Consider the following 25,413-nt stretch of genomic DNA (forward strand, 5'->3'; position numbering starts at 1 on the left):
GGTGAGCGCACACCTCCGTCCTAGGTACCTGTGTGTGGAGTGGGAGGGCAGTGGGTGAGCGCACACCTCCGTCCTAGGTGCCGGTGTGGAGTGGGAGGGCAGTGGGTGAGCGCACACCTCCGTCCTAGGTACCTGTGTGTGGAGTGGGAGGGCAGTGGGTGAGCGCACACCCCCGTCCTAGGTACCTGTGTGTGGAGTGGGAGGGCAGTGGGTGAGCGCACACCTCCGTCCTAGGTGCCGGTGTGGAGTGGGAGGGCAGTGGGTGAGCGCACACCTCCGTCCTAGGTGCCTGTGTGTGGAGTGGGAGGGCAGTGGGTGAGCGCACACCTCCGTCCTAGGTGCCGGTGTGGAGTGGGAGGGCAGTGGGTGAGCGCACACCCCCGTCCTAGGTGCCGGTGTGGAGTGGGAGGGCAGTGGGTGAGCGCACACCCCCAGTCCTAGGTGCCGGTGTGGAGTGGGAGGGCAGTGGGTGAGCGCACACCCTCCGTCCTAGGTGCCTGTGTGTGGAGTGGGAGGGCAGTGGGTGAGCGCACACCCTCCGTCCTAGGTGCAGGGCTGTCACCTGCGCTCACACAGAATGGTGCATGTTCTCCGGGGCAGGTGCAGCTCCTGAGTCCGGCTGCAGCGATGATCACCGTGTTCTTCACTGCCCTCCCGGGGCTGCTGCTTCTCCCGCTGCTCATCAGCTTCATCTTCCCCTACATCTTCCAGGACATCGCCCACTTCATCACTGTGGTGCGCTTTGGCATCAGGACCTGGAAGCAGGCAATGAAGACCCCGGCGCACACGGTGGTGGACACCTTCCTGGAGCAGGTGGAGAAGTCTCCGGACAAGCCGTTCATCGTCTACCAGGAGGAGGTGTACACTTACTCCGAGATAGACCGGCTCAGCAACCAGGCGGCCCGGGCTCTGCGCAAACACGCGGGCGTGAAGTCCGGGGACTGCGTGGCCATATACATGAGCAATGCCCCCGCTTACATCTGGCTGTGGCTCGGGGTGGCGAAGCTGGGCTGTGCCCTGTCCTGCCTCAACTACAACATCAGGTCCCAGTCCTTCCTGCACTGCTTCAGGTGCAGCGGTGCCAAGATCATCCTGGCCGAGCCGGGTAAGTGAGTGCACCCCAGAGCGAAGCCCTCTGCTCTATGGGGCCACGGTACACGTGACAGCACATGGCTCTCCTGCTGCACTAATGGCACTCTCCTATTATTACACTTCTTCTAGAACACTTTTATTACATTCCTGCTATACTGTACTTCTATTACACTTTCATTTCACTTTCTTTGTTTTTTACACCTCTATTGCTTTTCTTTATGCTTCTATTAGTTTTCTGTAAGTTGATCTCCATAATGCATTGACCTGGCCAGATCTCCTAATAAGAATCTTATAGCAGAGAATGGAATATTCTCATGATTTCTGCATTAGATGAAGCATGTCTGTCTGTCTTTTATATGTTTCTGTGCCAGGCTATACATTATAATCCAAGGCAGAGCCCAGATTAAATGCTGTAGGTCGCCATTCTATTACTGCATTATCTACTGATATCGGCCTTTTCATTATAACAGGTCAGACTGGGGTACTACCTGCGGCTATCAGCCTATTTACATTATACCATTACTAGTCATCATGAGCTATTGTCCACTGTTATCAGCAGTTTCCTTTAATACCACGGGCACGTCAAAACGACACACGCAGACGCATCCGCGTACAACGCATGTCCCTGCATACCCAATGTTAAAGATAGGTACTCAGGCCGCATGCGCATCTATGCGGATCTGAAGGGAAGAAGTACGCAGCCCTACGCAGAGCACCCAAACGCAAGTGTGAACCCGGCCTTTGGCTATGGTCACACTATCAGTATCTGTAAGCCAAAACCAGGAGTGGAACATTCAGAGGAAAAGTATAATAGAAACCCGTCACCACCTCTGTATTTATCACCCACTCCTGAGTTTGCCTTACAGATACTGAGGTAAAATACTGACCAAATACTGCTAGTGTCATTGTAATCTGACACTCCGACCAAACACTGAAAACAATTGGTACTCTTTATTCCATGAACGATTAAAAAAATGGAGTTCTGACAAAAAAGACAAGACAAAAACTTAGCCACATCCTACTCGTGTCTGTTTTATGGACGGAAATTAATTTTTAGCGTGCACTCAGCCCAAAAATCACGAGGTGCTGGTGTAATGGACCAAAGGTCCTAAGCATAGATTATGAAAATTCACCGCACACTCTTTGTGGATTATCTTTCCAAATAGCTTGCAATTTTATTCATACAATAAATCAGGGCGCATAACAGAATTATGCAGTGGAAGCGATTATATTAACAAAACAACGTTTCGGCTCCTCTGGAGCCTTTATCACAGAATCGCTTAATACAATGCCAAGAGGAAGAATGCAGTGTAGAGGGATAGAAGTCCCTGTAATGCCCAGTAGAGGCTACATAGAAATGATAGTCCTTTTGGGTTTATCCAGTCCCCACACAATGGAAGTGAGGCTCTTAGGCTATGTGCACACGCTGCGGATTTTGCTGTGGATCCGCAGCGTTTCCGCAGCTGCGGGTCCGCAGCGGTTTCCCATGAGTTTACAGTACAATGTAAACCTATGGGAAATGCAATCCGCAGTGCACATGCTGCGGAAAAAAACGCGCGGAAACGCAGTGGCTTACATTCCGCAGAATGTCAATTCTTTGTGCGGAATCCGCAGCGGTTTTACACCTGCTCCATAATAGAAAACCGCAGGTGTAAAACCGCAGTGGAATCCGCACAAAAACCAGGGTAAATCCACAGGAAAAACACAGTTTTTGCCCTGCGGATTTATCAAATCCGCTGCGGAAAAATCCGCAGAGGATCATTCTACGTGTGCACATACGCTTAGGCTGTCAGTGTATGCAGCCGCTGCAGAGCTTGGCCGGGAGCTCCGCTGCATACACTGACAGCCTAAGAGCCTCACTTCCATTGTGTGGGGACTGGATAAACCCAAAAGAACTATCATTTCTATGTAGCCTCTACTGGGCATTACAAGGACTTCTGTACAGTATTTATATAGCACCATTAATTCCATGGTGCTGTACATTAGACGGGGTTACATCAAAATACAAATATCACTTACAATAAACAAAACTAACAATGACAGACTGGTACAGAGGGAAAAGGACCCTGCCCTTGCGGGGTTACATTCTACAGGATTGTGGAGAAAGTAGGTCAGGGGTTGCAGTAGGTCCGATGGTGTTGAGGTGGCCGTGTGGTCATTACAGGTTTTAAGCTTATTTGAAGAGATGGGTTTTCAGGTTCCGTTTGAAGGATCCAAATGTGGTAGATGAACAGACTTGTTGGGGCACAGAATTCCAGATGATGGGGGATACTCGGGAGAAGTCTTGGAGGCGATTGGGTGAGGAGCGAATAAGAGTGGAGGAGAGGTGGAGGTCTTGGGAGGACCGGAGATTACGTGAGGGAAGATATTGAGAGATTAGTTCAGAAATATACGGAACAGAAAGGTTATGGATGGCTTTGTAGGTCAGTGTTAGTAGTTTAAACTGGATACGCTGGGAAATTGGGAGCCAGTGAAGGGATTTGCAAAGAGGGGAAGCAGGAGTGTAGCAAGGAGAGAGATTAGTTAGTCGGGCAGCAGAGTTAAGGATGGACTGGAGGGATGCAAGACTGTTAGAGGGTAGGCCACAAAGGAGGATGTTGCAGTAGTTGAGGCAGGAGATGATTAGGGCATGCACAAGCATTTTTGTAGAGTGAGGGTTGAGGAAAGGACGGATTCTGGAAATATTTTTGAGCTGGAGGCGACAGTAGGTGGTGAGAGCTTGGATGTGCGGTTTGAAGGACAGGGCAGAGTCAAGGGTTACTCCGAGGCAGCGGATTACTGGAACAGGGGAAAGTGTGAATTAATTTATTGAAATAGATCAGGTAGGGAAGATATGCGAGATGGAGGAAAGATAATTAGTTCAGATTTGTCCACATTGAGTTTGAGGAAGCGAGAGGAAAAGAAGGAAGATATGGCTGATAGACACTCTGGGATTCTGGAGAGCAGAGAGGTGACATCTGGGCCAGAGAGGTAGATCTGTGTGTCATCAGCATATAGATGGTACTGGAAGCCATAGGACTTTATGAGTTGTCCCAGGCCAAGGGTATAGATTGAGAAGACAAGGCGTCCTAGAACAGATCTTGAGGGACACCAACAGAGAGGGGGTGAGATGAAGAGGTAGTATGGGAGTAGGAAACGCTAAATGTGCAGTTGGTAAGGTATGAGGAGATCCAGGATAGGGTAAGGTCTTTGACACCAAAGGAGGAGAGGATCTGTAGTAGGAGGCAGTGGTCAACTGTGTCAAAGGCAGAGGACAGGTCCAGGAGGAGAGAATTGTCTGTTAGCTTTGGCTGTAAGTAAGTCGTTTGTAAGTTTGGTCTGGGCAGTCTCCGTGGAATGATGGGGACGGAAGCCAGATTGTAGGTTATCAAAGAGCAAGTTAAATGCAAGGTGAGAGGAAAGTTCAGTGTGGACGTGCTGCTCAAGGAATTTGGAAGCAAATGGGAACAAAGATATGGGGCGATAGCTGGACATAGCGCTCGGGTCAAGGGAAGGCTTTTTGAGGATAGGTGTGATTGTGGCATGTTTGAAAGCAGAGAGGAAGGTACCAGAAGTTAGTGATAGGTTGAAGAGATGGGATAGGGATGAGATAAGTGTAGTGGTGAGGTTGGGGAGTAGGTGGGATGGGATTGGGTCAAGTGTACAAGTGGTGAGGTGTGATTTGGACAGAAGATGAGCAAACTGTCCTTCAGTGATTTTGGAGAGGAAAGTTATGGGGTTAGGGCATGGTCTGACAACAAAGACTTGCCTTGTTTGGGCTATCTTATTTTTAAAGTGAGTGTCGAAGTCGGAGGGGGCAGTGGGGGGGGGGGGGGCGGAGGAGGGAGTTAAAGTGTTGAACAACTGTTTGGGGTTGTGGGATAAGGAAGATACAAGGGACATAAAGTAGGCCTGTTTAGCAGAGGTGAGAGCTGATTTGAATGCAAGTGTTGCTTTTTTTTTAGTGTAGTGACATCATCTTGCGAATGCGGTTTCTTCCAAAGCCATTCTGCAATTCTGGATACTTGCTAAAGCCTTTTAGTGATGTGATTTGTACCAAGGTTTCTATTGATTCGTCGCACTCTGCTATGCATGACGAGCGACCGAGTCGATGGCTGACGCCAGAGTGAAGATATGGAGGACAGCGGTAGAATAGAGTCAAAGAGTGTGCAAGTGTCTAGATGTGTAAGGTTTCTGCGGGGGTGCGCATGTTGCTGGTCATGGGTGACAGGTGTGGAGGACAGTGATGAGAAAGTGAGTAGATGGTGGTCTTATAGAGGGAGAGGGGAGGTGGTAAAGTTAGATAGGGAGCAGAAACGGGTGAAGACCAGGTCTAATGTGTGTCCGTCTGTGTGGGTGGCTGAGGAGGACCACTGAGTAAGTCCAAAAGATGAAGTAAGGGACAGGAGTTTGGAGGCTGCAGACTGGTGGGTGTCAATGGGGATGTTGAAGTCACCCATGATGATGGTGGGATGTGAGCAAAGAGAAAGTGAAGAAGCCAGGTGGAGAATTGGTCAATAAAGGCAGTGGTCGGGCCCGGAGATCGGCATATGACGGCCACTTGGAGGTTGGAGGGAGAGTAGATGCGGACAGAGTGGACTTCAAAAGAGGGGAGGCTAATCGAGGGTAGAGGTGGGATTATGTTAAAGTTACAGTTGGAAGAAAGGAGAAGGCCCACTCCTCCACCATGTCTGCTGCCAGGGCGAGGAGTATGGGTGAAGTGGAGGCTGCCGTAACATAGTGCAGCAGGGGAGACTGTGTCAGAGGGTGTCAGCCATGTTTCGGTGAGGCCCAGGAAGGAAATATTACAAGAGCTAAAGAGGCTGTGAATCATGTGGACTTCATTGCAGATGGGGTGGGAATTCCAGAGTGAGGGAGCAGGGTGGTGAGCGTCAAGGGCATGGATTTGAGGTGGGCAAGATTTCGGGTGTTTATATTGATTTGGAAGAGGTAGAAGGGGGTAATAATGGGAGGTATGAGATGTGGGGTTCCAGGATTGGGAGATATGTCACCAGCAGTGAGGAGACGCAGAGCAGGTGGGAGAAGGAGAGTGGGGGGCTTGTTTTGTGTTTTATTAGGAGAGATCTGAGGTTGAGGAGCAGTTCAGCAGAGAAGGTCAGGTGGGGAGGCAAGAGGGAAGGAGAGATTATTACTTGGTTAGAAGGTGCTGGGGTTTGGGGATAGCAAAGGAAAGTGAGAAGTAATGGAGCCAAAACTGTTAGAGCGCATGTCAGCATGATGAGAATAAGTGTTGAGGGAAGAGAAAGAAATGTAGTATATTTAATAACCGTGGTTACCTTCTGTTCACTTCTGGCTCATTTCTGTCATATTTCTGCTGTACTCTTTTAGAGACATCCTTATAGATACAGACCATATGGATGGTATAAATGGACACACTGTTAGGCTACTTTCACACTAGCGTCGTGCACTGCACGTCGCTATGCGTCGTTTTGTAGAAAAAACGCATCCTGCAAAAGTGCTTCCAGGATGCGTTTTTCTCCATTGACTTGCATTAGCGACGCATTGCCACACGTCGCAAACGTCGTGCGACGGTTGCGTCGTGTTGCGTTGGACCGTCGCCACCAAAAAAATGTTGCTTGTAACGTTTTTTGGTGCATCGTTCCCGTCTTTTCCGACCGCGCATGCGCGGCCCGAACTCCGCCACCCCCGCACCTCACAATGGGGCAGCGGATGCGATGAAAAACAGCATCCACTGCCCCCGTTGTGCGGCGCATTCACTGCTAGCGTCGGTACGTCGCAACGACGCAATTCGTCGTGCGTCGTCCGACGCTAGTGTGAAAGTAGCCTTAGGGGTCGAGTTCCCGCCTCTGCACAGGGGGAATCTTGGTCCATCTCCACTGCGGTCTCCCATTCTTCTCCTGCCGCAGTGGAGTCTGCTCAGCGGAGACGTCGGTCCCAGCGTCTCGCTCAGTCTGACTCTGTACAAAGGGTTATTGCTGCTTTTCCAGCTTCTGCCATTGAAGCCAGTGCTGGGCAGCGGCGAGCAGACGCTTTTGGGACTAAGTCCTGCTTTTCTCCTTCTGAGCATGCCCAGAGTAAGATCTCGCATTGGAGATCGAGGGTCACATGCTTGGATACTGCTGCAAAGTCCATTGGTTCTCCAGGAAGGTCCTGAAGGTGCTCAGGCTCTGTGGCAGCCTCTCATTGGTCCTTCTAGGAAGGTCTTGTACTTGCTGCAGCTATAAAAGGCTCGCAAGGCCGCACGGCCATGCGCTAGTATCAATCCAAATATGTGCTTTGCGCCAGTGTGGTTATGTATGAATGGATTCAGGGACCCGGCTGAAATAAGCCCCTAGAATATCGGCACCTCCGGTGAGGAGATTGTATGAATGTATTCAGGGACCCGGCTGAAATAAGCCCCTAGAATTCCGGTACCTCCGGTGAGGAGATTGCATGTGTGCATAACCACTGACTGCTATCAGTTCGGCAGCAAGCTTGTGCTCCTGTGAGGCTAACAGGGCGCAGTGCTTTCCTCTCGCGGCTACTCTGTGAAGTAACAGAGCTAGTCTATACCGCCAAACAGTGCCACCATTCACTAGCAGCAGGTTCCTCCTGCACGGTGGACCCCGGGCTGCGAACGCACCATTTATAATAAACAGCTATATTTACTCGGTGTGTTCCGCTAGCCATAACACACACAGACTAAAAACTGATTTAAAAAAATCTACTTTTTTGTGGCCATGATAAAACAGTGACATGTAAATAAGGCCATATTAAATGACTCCTTTGCACCATATTGTATGGGCACCTTTATCATATTTTTTGTATGTGATGCTAGTTTTACTATATATTTGATGTCGTTGAATACTTTCATTATGTACCATTTCTCTGAAGAAGGGGCTGTTGTGCCCTAAAAAGATTTTTCTTACTAATATATCCCTGCGAGAATATTCCATCTTACTCTTATTGAGTTCTTACTTGAATTTTGGTCCAGGTTACGTTATTTTCTTCAGTATCAAATAGATATTACAGTCATTGTCGGACTAAGGTGTCTTTTTCTTTTTAAGCAATTCATAAGGCGAGGGCACTTCTGCTGTAGTATATGTGTGGAGGTCATGTATTTTTTGGGTTAATTACAAATACTATGATTATTTCTCTATGGGATATTGCATTGTTTTTGCATTGTTTCATTTTACTTGCTACAAAAAAGTATTTCCCCTCAAATAAGATGTTAAGTCAACGTGGAACTCTACCCTTAAAGGGAACCTGTCACCACGTTTTTGGAAGATGGGATAAAAATAGTGTTAAATAGGGGCAGAGGTGGGCATTACATTAGTGTGTGTGTTATGCGTTTATTACCCACCTAAGTTGCAGAAATAACTTTGCAAAGTCTCCGTTTTCGCCTGTCAATCAGGCTGGTCAGGTCACATGGGCGTGGTGTCTTCACCCAGATTTGGCGTAGTTTTCCGTTGGTGGCGTAGTGGTGTGCGCATGCCCAAAGTCCGGAATCCTCTTCCAGGGGATTTAAAATAGCGCGGTGTTCGTTATTGCATTGGTGATCGGTGGGCGCGGCCATCTTCCTTTGGCCGCGCGTGCGCAGAAGCGGCGCTCTGCTGGCCGCGGCTTCAGGAAAATGGCCGCGGGATGCCGCGCGTGCGCAGATGGATATCGCGGCGGCCATTTTCCTGAAGCCGCGGCCAGCAGAGCGCCGCTTCTGCGCACGCGCGGCCAAAGGAAGATGGCCGCGCCCACCGATCACCAATGCAATAACGAACACCGCGCTATTTTAAATCCCCTGGAAGAGGATTCCGGACTTTGGGCATGCGCACACCACTACGCCACCAACGGAAAACTACGCCAAATCTGGGGGAAGACAACGCCCATGCGACCTGACCAGCCTGATTGACAGGCGAAAACGGAGACTTTGCAAAGTTATTTCTGCAACTTAGGTGGGTAATAAACGCATAACACACACACTAATGTAACGCCCACCTCTGCCCCTATTTAACGCTATTTTTATCCCATCTTCCAAAAACGTGGTGACAGGTTCCCTTTAAGAAAACAAATTCTGAGATGCTTTTCCATGTGGGCAGAGTTGCATGTGGAAAATCTGCTATATATTTTAGTATCAGCATTATCAATGAGTTTTCACAAAACCCCATTCACATACTGCATACGAAATCGGCATAGTCAGTGGACCAGGGCTGCAGATTTGAAATATGCGGCATGTCAATCAATTTATGGAGCAAGCAAAGAGGGAAAACTCCGGCAAATCCTTACCTTTCCTGCAATAAAGTCCATAATGGTAATTACAGACATGTGAACGGCCCCATTCATTATATGTAGCAGTGCAAAGCGTGACAACACGGATAGCACACATACACAAAAAAACAGATGTCTGAATGTACCCTATGATTCTCCATGATTCAGATCAAAATTTGGACATGTCTGCATGATTTTTGTAGCAGACACTAAATGTAATGGGAAAGTGTTCTATCCATGAAAAACATGGATAGAACACATACGTGAAAAAAACGATTTTTGAATGGGGTTTAATTAGAACGTACAGTGCCTTGCGAAAGTATTCGGCTCCCTGGAACTCTTCAACCTTTTCCCACATATCATGCTTCACACATAAAGATACCAAATGTACATTTTTGGTGAAGAATCATCAACAAGTGGAACACAATTGTGAAGTTGAACGAAATTTATTGGTTATTTTAAATTTTTGTGGAAATTCAAAAACTGAAAAGTGGCGCGTGCAATATTATTATATTAATAATATTGCACTCCCCACTTTTCAGTTTTGGAATTTCTACAAAAATTTAAAATAACCGATAAATTTCGTCCAACTTCACAATTGTGTTCCACTTGTTGATTCTTCATCAAAAATTTACATTTGGTATCTTTATGTTTGAAGCATGATATGTGGGAAAAGCTTGAAGAGTTCCAGGGAGGCGAAAACTTTCGCAAGGTACTGTAAATAGGATTGGGGATCTGGGCGGGCCCTCCTTCCCTCATGACCTGTTCGTTGTCACGCTACTGGCCGAAGACCAGTGATTCAGTCACCAAAAATGACCACATAGTGCTTTCCAGTTAAAAATATAGTAAAGTAGAACTAATTTGTTTATTACTGTGCCATGAATTTGAATGTGTAAGGAAAGGGTTATTATCCACAACTACACCACAGGATAATAATGGCAACAGGCTTGTTGTAGTGGCAGCTAATTAAAATAGGTGCCCCCAGACTAAATAGAGTCCTGTGGGATCTAGAAACTTGGGACATTTTAACTGTTTATCCGCTTAGCTGCCATCACGTATCTGTTGAAAGCCTGACTATATATTGAAGCAAACATTTGTTTTCAGTGAGGTACATGGATGAGAAAAAGGGGCTGAGAAGTGTTAGATCATTACACTATAAGGCCACGTTCACACATTCAGTATTTGGTCATTATTTTACCTCAGTATCTGTAAGCCAAAACCAGGAGTGGGTGATAAATACAGAAGTGGTGACGTGTTTCTATTACACTTTTCCTCTCATCGTTACACTCCTGGTTTTGACTGACAAATACTGATGTAAAATACTGACCGTGTGAACATGGCCTGAGGCTACATTGACAGGACCATATATTTGGTCCGAGTGCTCCCCTTGGATCAAACTGACATCACACGGACAGAACTATGACCGACGTTATTCATATTGGCTGTTCAGAAGACAGTTGTTTTACACAGATCGAATGTCTATGAGAAAAAAATCGAAGCATGCACTGGTCTTTCCCATATTTTGGATGAGACTTGCGTATTCAAGTCAGTGGGTGCGTTAAAAAACTCTAATCCCATACAGACAAGCGCGACAATCAGACTTAACTTTTTTTTTTCTCCCATGGTCTCATTGACTTGCATGGCCAGGTGTGTTTCAATAATGAGATCCAACTCCGGCATACTGCAATTATTTTCCTAAGGCCAGCTCTTGAGAACAGCAAAAGATGCATAAATTTAGTACAGTCGCCAATTGTGATAAAATCATGCGCATTTTCAAAGATTTTTGTGCCAGAATATTGCTCCGAAGCTTTGATGTATTAGACCCCGAGCTTTTGAGGAGCTTTTCATTCAAATTCCTTTTGCTTGGAAAAACACTTTCTTTTCATTTGCATGGGAAATACACTTTGAAGAAAAATGTGCATGAGACTACTTTAGCTGATATTGATGGAATCTGCTCAGCTGCTCACTGGCTTTTCAAAAGGCTCCAAAAATGTTTAAAGAAAAAAAACTTTGCACAACTGTAAACAATTCAGGAAAAGAACAACCTTTCCACTTGAACAAACCCCTCCACATTGTGAACAAAGCCTAATATCTCCTTACCTGCAGTATTTGTGCTGTATAATATGTCCTATACTTCCGTAACCAAACGATTATGTTCTTCAGCACCTCTAACAAATTTTTTTACTCCTCACTGTGAAATGTTTTGGGCAATATTATATGTAAACATTTACGGTATTTCCCTTTCTCAGACATACAAACACATTAGCTAACTTCATAGAAAGCCAATTAACCCATTGAGGGGCAGTTATATCATTGGTGTAACCTATTCTGCCTCATAGGGGCCAAAGAGGAAAGGGGACTCAACTCTACTTCCAAAGCAGCAAACAGTTTCTGTTATAGACAGAATTATTGGTCTGCAAAGAGCCCATATAGTGTTCCTGCACAGGGGCCCTTTTCTGTCTATGTCAATGCCACTGACCCCATCAGAATGTTTTTGCAGTGTTAGGCCGGTTTCACACTTCCTGATATTTCCATTTTTTCCAGTACCGGAGATGTCCATGTGTTGCAACTGTGTGCCGCATTAGTACCACACGGACAGCCACCAGGGAAGAAGCGCTACAGTAAGCGCCATTCCCCGGCGCCGGGTGCTGAAGACGCTCTGTGAGCAGAGGAGAATGATGAGAGGTACCACACATGTGCCGCAAGTATTACATTCACAACACACGAATATCTCCGGTACCATTTTTTCTGGTACTGGAATTATCAGGACATGTGAAACCAGCCTAATTCAGCATACCTACAGAGGGTGTACTGTCTTTAATACAGTTTCCAATATAAAACCATATTCTAGACATGAAAATATGATTCATGGGCTTATGTATTGTTGTTTTTTATTTAATTTTTTTTTTTATAAATCTTTATCACATTACAGTTACACTTTAGCACAATACTAGACCACGTTAATTTACGATCCGATATCTACAGGATCCGCCATGTTCCCACACAATTATGGTACTTTTTTATTTTTCATTTTTCTTTTATTGCTCTAAATAGTGATTATTGTACTACAGCGCTGACTTAGCTGTCAATGCGTCTGTCTGTCATGTGAGGGGAGAACACTTACTGTAATGTTTTTTCCTGACAAAGTAACTTGAAGCTCTAGGGTCCCAATGCAAAGTACCGTATATACACTGTGCGTACAATTATTAGGCAATTTTTATTTTTGATGACTAATTCTATTATTAAACAACCACAGTGGTGTTGATCAATTCAAGAATTTAATAACTCTGAAACCTGAATATATAAGAAAGTAAAAATGAAGTTTTGTCTTTCATAGTAGAATATCTGTGTGCAAAGTAATTGGGCAATTACTAGTGTGCCGTATTATTATGCAAATAAATGAAAAATGTATATTTCCCCTCACAATTGTTTATCTTCATGTTTTAGTGAGAATAATCAAACAACTCAAAATGTACAAAAATTCAATTCTGACATCTAAAATAAAATATCAGTAACCAATATTGCCTCTTTTCTTTTTAATAACAGTCATAAGTCTTCCAACAATGGAGAGTGTCAGTTTCTTAATCAACTTTTTGGGCAGCACCAACCACAGCCCCCAAGAGAGGTGACTGGGTTTTCTTCACTGTACATTTCCCGTTTAAGAAGGGCCCACATATTCTCAATATGGTTTAGGTCAAGTGACGAAGGGGCCATGATATTATTTTTTTCATCTTTTAAGGCCTTTACTGGCATCCAATTAGTTGAGTACTTCGATGCTGTGATGGAGCATTGTCATGTATAAAAATCATGGTTTCCTTGAAAGATCTATTTCTTCCTGTTTTTCCCCTGTTTTTAAGCCTATCTTCACTCCTTAAAGTTCCAACTAGCTCATCTATAACACCAGCACATAGCAGTATCCCACCTCCACCTTACTGTTGTCTGAGTCGAAGTGGAAAACTGTGATCATTACTAATCCCGCCACGGGCCCATCCATCTGGTCCATCGAGAGTCACTCTCTTCTCATCAGTCCTTTAAAACCTTTGAAAAATCTGTCTTCATATACTTATTGTCCCAGTCTTGACATTTCCTCTTCTGTGTCTTGTTCAGTGGTGATCAGTTTTCAGTCTCCCTTACCTTGGCCATGTCTTTGACCACTGAACATCTTGTACTTCATTGACATCTTGTACTTCATTGACACCTTGTACTACGTTGACCCTTTGAAATAAAACTTTGGACATTCTGTGATCATGCCCTGATATCTTAGCAATTTCAAGAGTGCTGCGTCCCTCTGTAAGACAACAATTTTTGACTTTTCAGAGTCAGTTAAATCTCTTTTAGCCTGTTTTGCCTCAGGAAAACACCATGCTTAATATTTCTGCACACTTCGGTAGGGAGTGATATCATTAGATCTCACCCTCCTCATTACACAAATTTATACAACTTGGACTTTGAAAATGTGTATCAAATCATGATATGGTCAAAATACTGACTTGCCTAATAGGGTAATTGTGCTCACAGTGTGTTAAGGACCCTCTTCTGCAATTTATGATAATCTTATTTATAATAATGGTTTCTTCCTATTTGACAGAAGGGCCTTTGGGCCACCTTAGCCACCAGGGTCTGTGTGTGGGTAAAGTTTCTGCCCCCTGCCATAGCTATGCTACGCTTCTGACAGAGGCAGAAATTGACCTGACTACTCCCCTATATCAGTTCTGCTGGCACAAGTTGTGATTGCAAAATGTAATCTCTGTGGTGAAATTTATATGGAAAAAGGAGCTTTGGATTAGCTTCATTCCACTCTGTATGTTATCTTGATGGCAGCACATGGTGTCCCAATGCAGCTCCGCAACACCTTTTTAATTAGTTTTACCTTCATGGCAGCATGTCAAATGACTGTGAGACATTAAAGCTTGGTACTCTGTCGGGATGGTGTGTGGAACATGATAGAACACACCACCAAATTACATTTGCACTAGTTTTTGAAAATCTCTTCCCCTAAAGCAGTTTACTGTCACACATAATTACAAAACCAGCAAAATGAAATGATGAAAGTGAAGCTTTAGGAAATAATGTGACAACTAGTATAAAATATTCTTTAGATGGAATGGTGAACCGTCCACATTTTTACACACCTTCTACTCACTTGTGTTATTTAGGATCTAGGTCATGTAACCTCCATTCTTAAAACAAGCCTGGTTAAGCTGGTCCTCCTCTATTATTAGTCAAGACCTGTTTACCTTTCTCCTAGATGTTGCTTTCCCATATACAGCACTGTAGTTTACAGTTTAACATTCACAACATTGTTGTCAGAAATAGTGTGTCCACATGTTCTGTACATATTAGGTGATGTGTGATGTCAAGTGAGCTTCTACCTCCCATGTAAAAGAACACAAAATCTGCTCTCTGAATCCCAAGTATGCTTCAATCCAACAATTTCTCAAGTTTTCTGGTTGTAGTCATTGAATGGAAAACTTCATTGTTCGTGATATGTATATTGTATGGCCCTGATCACATCATGTTTTCTCCCTGCGTTTAGCATGTACGCCAAAATAGGCCCCCAATATACACGGTAAACTTGGGCATAAGGCTCTATTCCCAAATGGAGGTCAAAAGAGTATTCGTCAGTATAGAAAAGGTATTGAATAGTATATGGATGACAGATGACATGTAACGGAGACATAATAAGCCTTTTCAATAGCTTTTCATATCATGCACGCTAAATTATAGAATTTGGTTGATGGATGCGTTAAACACAAAATTACTATTGAGACTACAATTGCATCCATTTAACCAATATTTAATAAAATAGATGACAATGTATCTATTAAACAGATCCCTTATTTGTCTATTGGTGACTGATACCACAGCTCATGTTTAACATGTACTTTTAGTGCTTCTAGATAAGACCAAAAACACCATGTTAACCCAGCCTGACTTTAATGAGCTGCAAGTCATTGGGAACCATCTGTATAAAGGACTAAAGCTAGAATACTACTTTAGAGAGGTAAATTAAACAGTAATTGCTAAGGAGAGCCACCATACAGTCTCCTGCCCAAACTGCAGGCAGGAAGGTTGTGAACTGCAGAAAGTATTCTGTAGTTTTGTGGATGTTTCTGATGACAATGGAGTGTTGCAGGATCTGAAAAATGGATCTGGTGTGGCGGTTTTTCCATGATCGAAACAGGATTTGAATATTTTGATGTGATCTATTGAGCTATTTAGTCTTTCGATACTGGTTATTTGACATGTCACTCCTGGGTTTCAGTGTGTTCACTACCTGCGCTGCACTTTGATTTTCTTGTAGAATCGGTGTGTAATAGGGTATACAGGGCTAGTCATCGTTGAGCAGCGGCACCTTTACGCATATTTAGGCTACCAACCTCCATGGTTAGGTAGGTACATATTGGGCCCGCTAGAGACAATTAGTCTCTTCTTGAGTCTTGGCCATCCCTTTCATTGGTAACACTATTCTTTTTTTTAACCTTTTTTGAGGATGTTTTTCTATTTTATGTGTAACTTAATAAAAGTTATATTTAAGGGGGAAGGTTTCTGTGTTGGTTTATAACTAAACAGAGACTAAAAATTTTTTAGTAGACTACGCTTTTGCAACCAGTAAAAATGTATGTGTTCAAGGGATTAATTTTTTAAATATAAAAGTTGGTAATAAATTCAACAGTTGGCATCTGTCAAAAGCCTTTGTTAAACATATACAGTGGGGAAAATAAGTATTTGATACACTGCCGATTTTGCAAGTTTTCCAAGCTACAAAAAATGGAGAGGTCTGTAGTTTTTATCGTAGGTACACTTCAACTGGGAGAGACAGAATCTAAAAATAAAAAAACGGAATATCACATTATATGATTTTTAAATAATAAAATTGCATTTTATTGCATGCAATAAGTATTTCATCACCTATCAAACAGCAAGAATTCTGGCTCTGACACACCTGTTAGTTTATTTTTTTAAGAAGCCCTCCTACTCTGCACTCATTACCTGTATTAATTGCACCTGTTTGAACTTGTTACCTGTATAATAGACAACTGTTCACACACTGAATCACATTCCACCCTCTCCACCATAGCCAAGACCAATATTAGGATTCTAAGTAGAAACCTGAGAGTGGACCCTCTGGGTCGTGGCTCTAGAGCCCCCGAGGGCGAGCGGACCTGATGGAACCACCCCCTATACAGGGAGCGTTAGGGGCAGGCCCAAGGGAGATGAAACCATAACAGCTGGAGCCAAAGGGGCGACTAAGGGCAGGTCAAGGAAGAGAAGAGACCGGGGTATGGACGGAGTGGATAGGAAACAGAGAACAACCAGAAACAGAGGAATATGGGAGACAGGTGGAACCAGGAGGACCAGAGACTGGCAGCGGCACAATGCTGCAAAAAAGGAAAACGAAAATAGTAATGACTGGCAGGTATGGGCGGAACTGCCAGACAAGATTAGACACAGGACAGGCACGGCTGAGACTAAGTAAAGAAAACAGTGACAGGGAGCCTGAGAACGAGGGAGAGCACCAGCAAGGATGCTAGCGTAACCACAGTAGATATACAGGCATCCTACCACAGAAGACGCCGAGAAGAAATACCCGGTGGACGCTGCCATGATGAGGCGGAGCCACCGGGTCAAGAACTCTCAGGAAACCCAGCGGCAGAGGAAGTGCGACCGCGCAAGCGCGAACCGCCGATGCGCCGCAATACCTGAAGTTGGACGAGGAGCCGCGAGGGACCATGTCGGGAACGCGCCGAGGGATGGAGACAGGTGGGTGGATAAGTATCCGAGGCCATGACAACTGAAGAGCTGTCACCAGGGACACAATTGTAGACCTGCACAAGGCTGGATGGGTACAGGACAAGAGGCAAGCAGCTTGGTGAGAAAGCAACAAGTGTTGGCACAATTATTAGAAAAGAAGAAGAAACACAAGATGACTGTCAATCTTCCTTGGTCTGGGGCTCCATGCAAGATCTAGCCTCATGGGGTTAGGATGATTCTGAAAAGGTCTTAGGAATGAGTCCAGAACTACATGAGAGGACCTGGTCAATGACCTGAAGAGAGCTGGGACCACAGTCTCAAACATTACCGTTAGTAACACACTAAGCCATCATGGATTTAAATCCTGCAGGGAACGCAAGGTCCCCCTACTCACGAGGGCACATGTCCAGGCCCGTTTGACATTCGCAAGTGACCATATGAACCCATCTGAACTCAAAGATCACCGACCCCACCGCGAAGCATGGTGGGGGAAACATCATTCTTTGGGTGTGTTTTTATGCAAAAGGGGACAGGACGAATGTACCTTATCAAAGGTAAGATGGATGGGGTCATGTATCGCAAGATTTTGTCCAACAACCTCCTTCCCTCAGTAAGAATATTGAAGCTGGGTCCATCATGACAATGACCCAATACACACAGCCAGGGCTACTAGGGAGTGGCTCCGTAAAAAGTATTTAAAGATCCTGGAGTGGCCTAACCAGTCTCTAGACCTGAACTCAATAGAAACTCTTTGGAGGAAGCTGAAACTCAATGTTGCCTAGTGACAGCCCTGAAACCTGAAAGATCTGGAGAAGATCTGTATGGAGGAGTGGGACAAAATCCCTGCTGCAGTGTGTGCAAACTTGGTCAAGAACTACAGGAAATGTCTGACCTCTGTAATTGCAAACAAAAGTTTCTGTACCAATATTAAGTTCGGTTTTTCTATTGTATGAAATACTTATTTCATGCAATACAATGCAAATTAATTATGTAAAAATCATACAATGTGATTTTCTGGATTTTTTTTTTTTTTTTTTTTTTTTTAAGATTCTTTTTCCAACAGTAAAGTTGCAATATCGTCAGTGTATCAAATACTTATTTTCCCCACTGTGCATTGGTAGCTTGTCATAGGGTACACATTAAACCGAGGCCTTAAAACGTTGCGTGAACATAGCCTTTCTGCATCTATCCTCACACACTGCGCATTACTCCTGGCCTCAGTATATCAGTTGATGGAGAGACATGTAACCAGACCTGATCATCATCCTTCAATGCATTGAAGAAAAGCTGTCGCTGTTTGCAGATGACATGCTAGTGTAGCACTATTGCAGGCACCCCTGCATGGTGTCCCCTTCTCCCTCCAGCTTACTGACCCACCCAGCCCCGTGGTGTGGTTTCCCAGTGTGCATCCTGCTTCCTGCTCTGTGCTCCCTGCAGCTCTATTGTTTTAAAAAGGGCAGCCGCATATAGTAAATGCCCTCAGCTTGTAGCAAAGATGGCTCCCAGCCAATTGCTTGGAGCCATCTTGTATAAAAGACTCACTCTCCCTTAGGGAGTCGCCAAGCAACAAGTTGAGTCATTAGATAGTTGGTGTTCTACCAGTGCAGTTGTGAGGTCCCCTGGTCCCAATGCGGCCAGAGTCCTGAACCCAAATCCCTGGTCTTGGTGTGGCCTGCGTCCTGAACCCAAATCCCTGTTCCCGGTTTGGCTAGTGTCCTGAACTAGAATCCTTTGTCCCGGTGTGGCCACCTTCCGGAACTTGAATCCCTGGTCCCACTGCAGCCAATGTCCTGAACCCGTATCCCTCATCCTAGTGCATCCAGAGTCCTGAACCCGATTCCCTGGTCCCGGTGTGGCCAGTGTCCTGAACCCGATTCCCTGGTCCCGGTGTGGCCAGTGTCCTGAACCTAAATACCTGGTCCGGTGTGGCCAGTGTCCTGAACCTAAATACCTGGTCCCGTGTGGCCAGTGTCCTGAACCTAAATACCTGGTCCCGTGTGGCCAGTGTCCTGAACCCAAATCTCTGGTCTTGGTGTGGCCAGCGTCCTGAACCCAAATCCCTGTTCCCGGTTGGCTAGTATCCTGAACTCGAATCCTTTGTCCCAGTGTGGCCAGCGTCCAGAACTCGAATCCCTGATCCTAGTGCATCTAGTGTTCTGAACCCGATTCCCTGGTCCCAGTGCCTGAGCGTTGTCCTCTGGTCCTGGAATGGCCAGTTCTGAATCCAAAGTCCCCTAATCCCACTGCGGCTAGTCCTGTTCCCGAAGTCCTCTGATCCCAGGGCAGCCAGTCGCTGAATGTTGTCCCCTGGTCCTTGTGCAGCCAGTCCCTGATCCGGTATCCTAGACCGATGTATCTGAACATTGCTCAAATCAATGTCAGTGCACTTGATCCCCGGGTCAGCAGCTGCAGTATACAGATCTGTCCAAAAGTGGTACCTGGCAGCTACCTGCAGTACAGTCTGTCTCCACCATCAGGAACTCAAGTGAACACTAGGTAACCGCTAAGCTACGCCTCTTCCTAGACAGGCCTGGTCCTGTGGCACAGTGGGTCCACAAATCCACATGTACCACCGTTGCATGCAACTGCTAGCCTATTTAGCTGACCCGGATACATAAGTTCACTGAGCTCAATGTACTTCCCACTATGGATTATGTTGCATAAAAACTAAAGCTAGGCAACATTTACTCTCGTCTTTAGTGGGGCAGATAAATATGTACAGGATGGTCCTCCTTTCAAGACTTTTGTATTTCTATAGAGCAACCCTCCAGACTCTACCTGAAGCCCATTTTAAAGTTTAAATAAATTCCTTACACCTTTCTTATAGAGCAGTCTGACAGAACTGATAGACCATAGAATACACATATGTTCATATACAGTATTATATTGCCACACAATAGCCTTATGACTGCAGCATTAGTGCCAGGGCTGCCACTAGAAATTTTGGGGCCCCATACTGGCAATATTTTCGGGGCCCCCTTGAGACTCCGCCCAGGCTCCACCCCAGCCCCGCCTCCACACTCCACCCCTCAAACTGTCCACAGTCCTGGATCGCCCCCTGGCGCAGGGCAGTGGGGTACTCGGTACTGGGTCCCTCTGTCTCGGTTCTGGGGATGTCACGGTGGCCCGACCCGGTCCGTGGCCCTGCTAAGGGGCGCCCAATTAAAGGATGTAGTTTGTCAAGTGTTCTTGACGCCACCTGTGGTGTTCGGTCAGGGTGACCGACGCTGCTTAGGGGTCCGCTGGGGGGATGTTATGGCAGCTAGATGGAATACCTTCCCACAGGTGAAGTATGTCCCCAGGGCTTCCCAGTAAGGTAAATGATGATGGTGTAGGTCGCAGTAAATAACGAGGACACAGGGTTGCAGTCTCTTTACCTTTTACTGTAGACTTCAGCGTACACCATCCAGAGCACTGCTAACAGGGCTGGCTGAATCCGGCCGGTCTGAAGGCACATCCAGAGTTCCCTTTGCAGGTGGAAATCAGTAGCCTTCCTACTAGCGCCTGTGTGTTGTAGTACTTCCCTGCTGAGCACCACGGGATAGTCCTCACAACTGTCGTGTATGTTTCTGATATTCTCTCTCCGTCCCCCAGATGGTATGGATAGGACGACCCGTATGACGGGGTAGGCCTGGAGCTATTTTATAGGGACCCTAGAGACGCCCCTCTCCCACAATTTGCCTCCGTTGTCTTCATTAGGTATTAAGGTTGGGCAGCCAACTTGGAATTAACTGTCCTGCCGTAGTTTGAAGTAATGCGTAGAGCCTATTACTCCCTCGGTGTTCAGGCCACCGGCTACGCGCCTCAGAAGGATGTTGCCGATCTTAAGGCAGGACTCCTCCTGGTATTATCTCCTTGTGCTGTGATCTCGTTTCTCACTTCTCCACAATATACTTCGCTTCTTGTCCTTTCTTAGGATGCTGCCGCAATGAGGTGCAGGCGCAGCTCCGTAACGTTCTATCTCTTGCTATGTCTCTGTCAGGATCCCACCCCTGACAGGGACCTCTGTCTACAGCTCCGATGTTCCGCCTTCTCTCTCTGTCTGCCTAACAGGTCTTCTCTGGGTCGAAACCCAGGTAGCTTTCTGACTAACTTCTATCCAACCCCCAGTTTTACCCGAGTGTGAGGAGTGGCCTAATAGATAGAACCTTTTGCTCCCCCTGGTGGCTGGAGTGTGAAGTGTAGTGTGTGACTGTGATACCTGGTCAGGTGAACTCCTTTAGTACCATCAGACGTACCATCACTCCCCCTGGTGGAAGAGCGACAATACTGCAACGACCAGGACTCTGGGGCGCTGCAGTCCCACCGCTCTCTCTTGGAAAATCACCACTTCTCACCTATCACACATTGACAGTTCCCATCACCAGATCACACATATAGCCGGCAGCTTTTGTTTTGGCCAAAAGATTTTTTAAGCCACCAAAATGACAAGGTAGACACTTTTGGCCAGGCCCTACTCTACTGTAACCTATTAAATATTTGTTAAAATATGCAATACAATATAGGTATATTTTTATTTATTTTTCAAATTTTTAAAATGACCTATAATACCACATACAAGGAACAAATACCACAGCACCATGACCAGATGACATATTACCACCACAGTGATTGAATAATAACAAATACAAGGAACAAATACCACAACATCATGACCAGACCACATATTACCACCACATAGTGACTGAATACTACAATACTGATCAATAATAAAAAAAAAACCACAATACTATCACCATCAGTGCCATTATACACAGGAGATCTGTACTTAGTATGCAGTGTCTGTGTACAGGTAATACAGTGATCACCAGTGACATTATACACAGGAGCTCTGTATATAATGTATAGGTAATACAGCGATCACTGGTGACATTATACACAGGACCGGTGTATATAGTATACAGTGTATAGTGTCGGTGTATAGGGACCACTGACTCACCAGTGACGTCCTTCATCTTTCATCCAGCACAGATCGCCATCAGTTCATCCAGCCAGGGCTCCTCTCTGCAGGAAATAACACCGTTATCTCGAGTTCCACTTGCAGAACACATTACTTAATTTTCCCAACTTCTACATTACACCACATGAAGAAAAAAAGGCGATAGTGTCACTCTACACAGTAACAGGACCGCCCCCCCCATTTAAAACAGTATACTCAAAAAATTAAATACATCACTGCAGTAATAATATCCCTTAATTAGCCCCTATGATAATAATATTCGCCATCCTAGCCCCCGTGTGTCTCATTCCTGGCGTCAGCCATATGTTCTCCCATCCTGCCCTAATGAGTATCCATTCTTCCCCATATGATCTCCCCATCCTGCCCCATCTGTCTCCATCGTATCCATCCTGCCCCATGATCCTGCACGATCTGTCTCCAACCCTGCCCCATCTGTCTCCAATCCTGCCTCCAGTGTCTCCAATCATGCCCGTATCACCATTCTCCCCCGTCTCCAATCATGCCCCCATGTCTGCAATCATGCCCCCTGTGTCTCCATTCTGCCCCATCTGTTTCCAATCCTGCCCCATTTGTCTCCACTCATGCCCCAGTGTCTCCAGTCATGCCGCCATGTCTGTCATCCTGCCCCCTGTGTCTCCAATCATGCCCCATTTCTCCATTCTGCCCCTGTGTCCAGCGTTCTGCCCCTGTGTCCAGCGTTCTGCCCCTGTGTCCAGCGTTCTGCCCCTGTGTCCAGCGTTCTGCCCCTGTGTCCAGCGTTCTGCCCCTGTGTCCAGCGTTCTGCCCCTGTGTCCAGCGTTCTGCCCCTGTGTCCAGCGTTCTGCCCCTGTGTCCAGCGTTCTGCCCCTGTGTCCAGCGTTCTGCCCCTGTGTCCAGCGTTCTGCCCCTGTGTCCAGCGTTCTGCCCCTGTGTCCAGCGTTCTGCCCCTGTGTCCAGCGTTCTGCCCCTGTGTCCAGCGTTCTGCCCCTGTGTCCAGCGTTCTGCCCCTGTGTCCAGCGTTCTGCCCCTGTGTCCAGCTTTCGTGTCCAGCTTTCTGCCCCTGTGTCCAGCATTCTGCCCTGGGCCCCCCGGATCACCGCTCTCAATAAGAAAAAAAAAACAAGTTCTGCTTACCTGGCCGCGCTCCTGCTCTCTCCACGCAGCTGAAGCGTGCACTCGCCGGCGACTGACAATGACGTCAGACGCTGGCAACATGCACGCTGCGACTGACGTCAGCTGGCGGCTGTTAACTATTGACGTGCGGGCGCGGGCCCGCACGTCAATAGCGTTAAACAGCTGCAGCGCCGCTAAGGGCCCGGTTTAGCCTGCGGCTGCCGGTAGGGGCCCGGTGAGCAGATGAGACGGGGCCCGATGCGGGCCCCCTCTGCCCACCGGGCCCCATACGCCAGTCACGGCTGTAATGCCCTGGTGGCGGCCCTGATTAGTACTAACAGTAATAACCCAGCAGTAGTGCTGGAGGCGATTTTATTGGGTTCATATGTGGGGCTCATCTCACCCGTCCATTGTATAGAGAGTAGTAGGTACCCAATGAAAACCTCTGATATGACTCTTATATGTGGCATAAGTGGAGGCGAACAGAGAATGGTCCATCACCATACATACCACTTAGGGCTGGTACATCTTACCTCACACAATTGTATCAGGAGGGTAACTTCAAAACAATTACGTCCCTAAAATAAAGGTTTAATAAAATACCATAATTAAAATATCTGCAGGAGCACAACTTTATAGAGAAAGTCAGAAGATAAATTTTGAGTATGCTATTCTCTAATTGTTCACATATTGCAGCAATATCTAATCTAATCCAAGTTTTCTCGCTGTCAGTTGCTATCGTACATTAATGCCCCTTTCACCTAGATCTATTATTGTGTAATTGGAGACTTTCAGCTCAGAGTAGACTTTTGTTCAGTTGCTCAACACATTAGACCAAAGGTCAGCAAATTAGTAGATAAACCGCATTTCTGTCCATTTGACCATGAAGCAAATTACAACAATAAAATGCAGTTCTTCATTTGCATACAACATTAACATGGTACCCACATATTCTAAAGAGGTTCTCACTAACCAGTTGTCACAGCGGTGACTCACAGGCCTCCCCAGCGCCATTCTGCTCACCATGCGGTTTCACCTCATGTCTGGCCATCCCGCTAAGTCAGCGTCATGCAGCACTTCTACACCTGCATGTGGCTTACATCTAGCCTTAGGGGGCATGGCCGGTCTCTGTAGGAATTTAACCCTACTCTGTCCTGCAGAGATTAGGTTCCCCAACTTGTCCCGTGCCAGCAGGGCCTATAATTGACAGCGCCTGTTACCATTACTCGCCCAATTGTTTGTTCCTATTTTGTTAGCACCCAGTCTTGCGGTCTTCCATAGTCTGTATCTCGTTAACGATGTTCTGACTAAGCTTCTGTCTCACCCTTGTGTACCTCGTACCTGCGCCTCTGACCCTCCGGTCGGCTGCTGCAGACCTGGGGACTGCCTTGGAGTGGTACCTGATGACTACCGGCACAAAGCTTATCCTCACTATCAGTGGCTCTAGCGAATACCCGTTACTTAGTTACACCCCTTCAAGGTAAGTCCGGCCTGTGGCACAGTGGGTCCACACTCACCAGGTTTGCAAATGCATGACCACTCATCAGCATTAAAAAAAATGTCACTTGAATAAGGGCAAGTGCAGACTAGTGTATTATGCGATCCGACAAAACATCAGCTTATTCTACCAATGTTAGTGTATGGTGCCACGCACATGGTTGATTTTTTTTTTTCCTTGGGCACAGACTGATCGGTGAAAAAAATCAGTGCATGCCCAAGTTTGATCTGACATTTGGATTGCATTTAGCCATGCAAGTCAATGAGTGTGTGGGAAAAACATAAGACTGCACTTGGATGACATATGAGCGAACCCCGATTTCCACTCACTAGCACAATGGAGAAGGAGAAATTTTAATAAAAATAATTAGTCCAATTCTCTTAGATGAGAGAATCTAAGGCCGTCTGCACCTGCCCTAAGAAATAGAAATCAAGGCCAGATTGTACAAAGTAGTTGTTTTTGGCACCCATAAAAAAAGCTAAAAAGTGTCTCCGGATCCATTTTTCAACACAACAGCGCCAGACCACATGTTGCTTGTGCTACAAAAAGCAGCCTGCTTGGTTTTTACTTGCTACTTTGGGCTACAGTTTTCTCTGGACTTGTCTCCTTTTGAGTACATCTGGGACATCACTAGTCAGCAATTGCAAAGGCATCTGCCAGCAGCTGATTTTGATTATTTGTGTTCCCATTTGTGTTTTCAGAGTGACAGAACATTCCTCTGACAACCATGAATAACTTAATTGACAGCAGCCAAGGCATGTCAGTGCTGATATAGCTATACACTTAATACTGAATCAATAGTGATGTTTTGAAA

At 46.0% G+C, this 25,413-nt stretch overlaps 1 protein-coding gene across 1 annotated transcript in view; it reads left to right on the forward strand.

The window, feature by feature from the left end:
• Window positions 1-255: 255 nt before the first annotated feature.
• Window positions 256-25,413, forward strand: part of SLC27A2 (solute carrier family 27 member 2) — a 93,741-nt gene continuing 68,583 nt past the window's right edge. Inside the window, exons 1-2 of the mRNA XM_077263668.1 lie at window positions 256-338; window positions 442-1,105. Of these exons, the coding sequence (XP_077119783.1) occupies window positions 628-1,105 (478 nt within the window). The 5' untranslated portion in view covers window positions 256-338; window positions 442-627. The remainder of the gene's footprint in view (window positions 339-441; window positions 1,106-25,413) is intronic.

Source organism: Ranitomeya variabilis, chromosome 5 (genome assembly GCF_051348905.1).
Source record: "Ranitomeya variabilis isolate aRanVar5 chromosome 5, aRanVar5.hap1, whole genome shotgun sequence".
NCBI lineage: Eukaryota > Metazoa > Chordata > Amphibia > Anura > Dendrobatidae > Ranitomeya > Ranitomeya variabilis.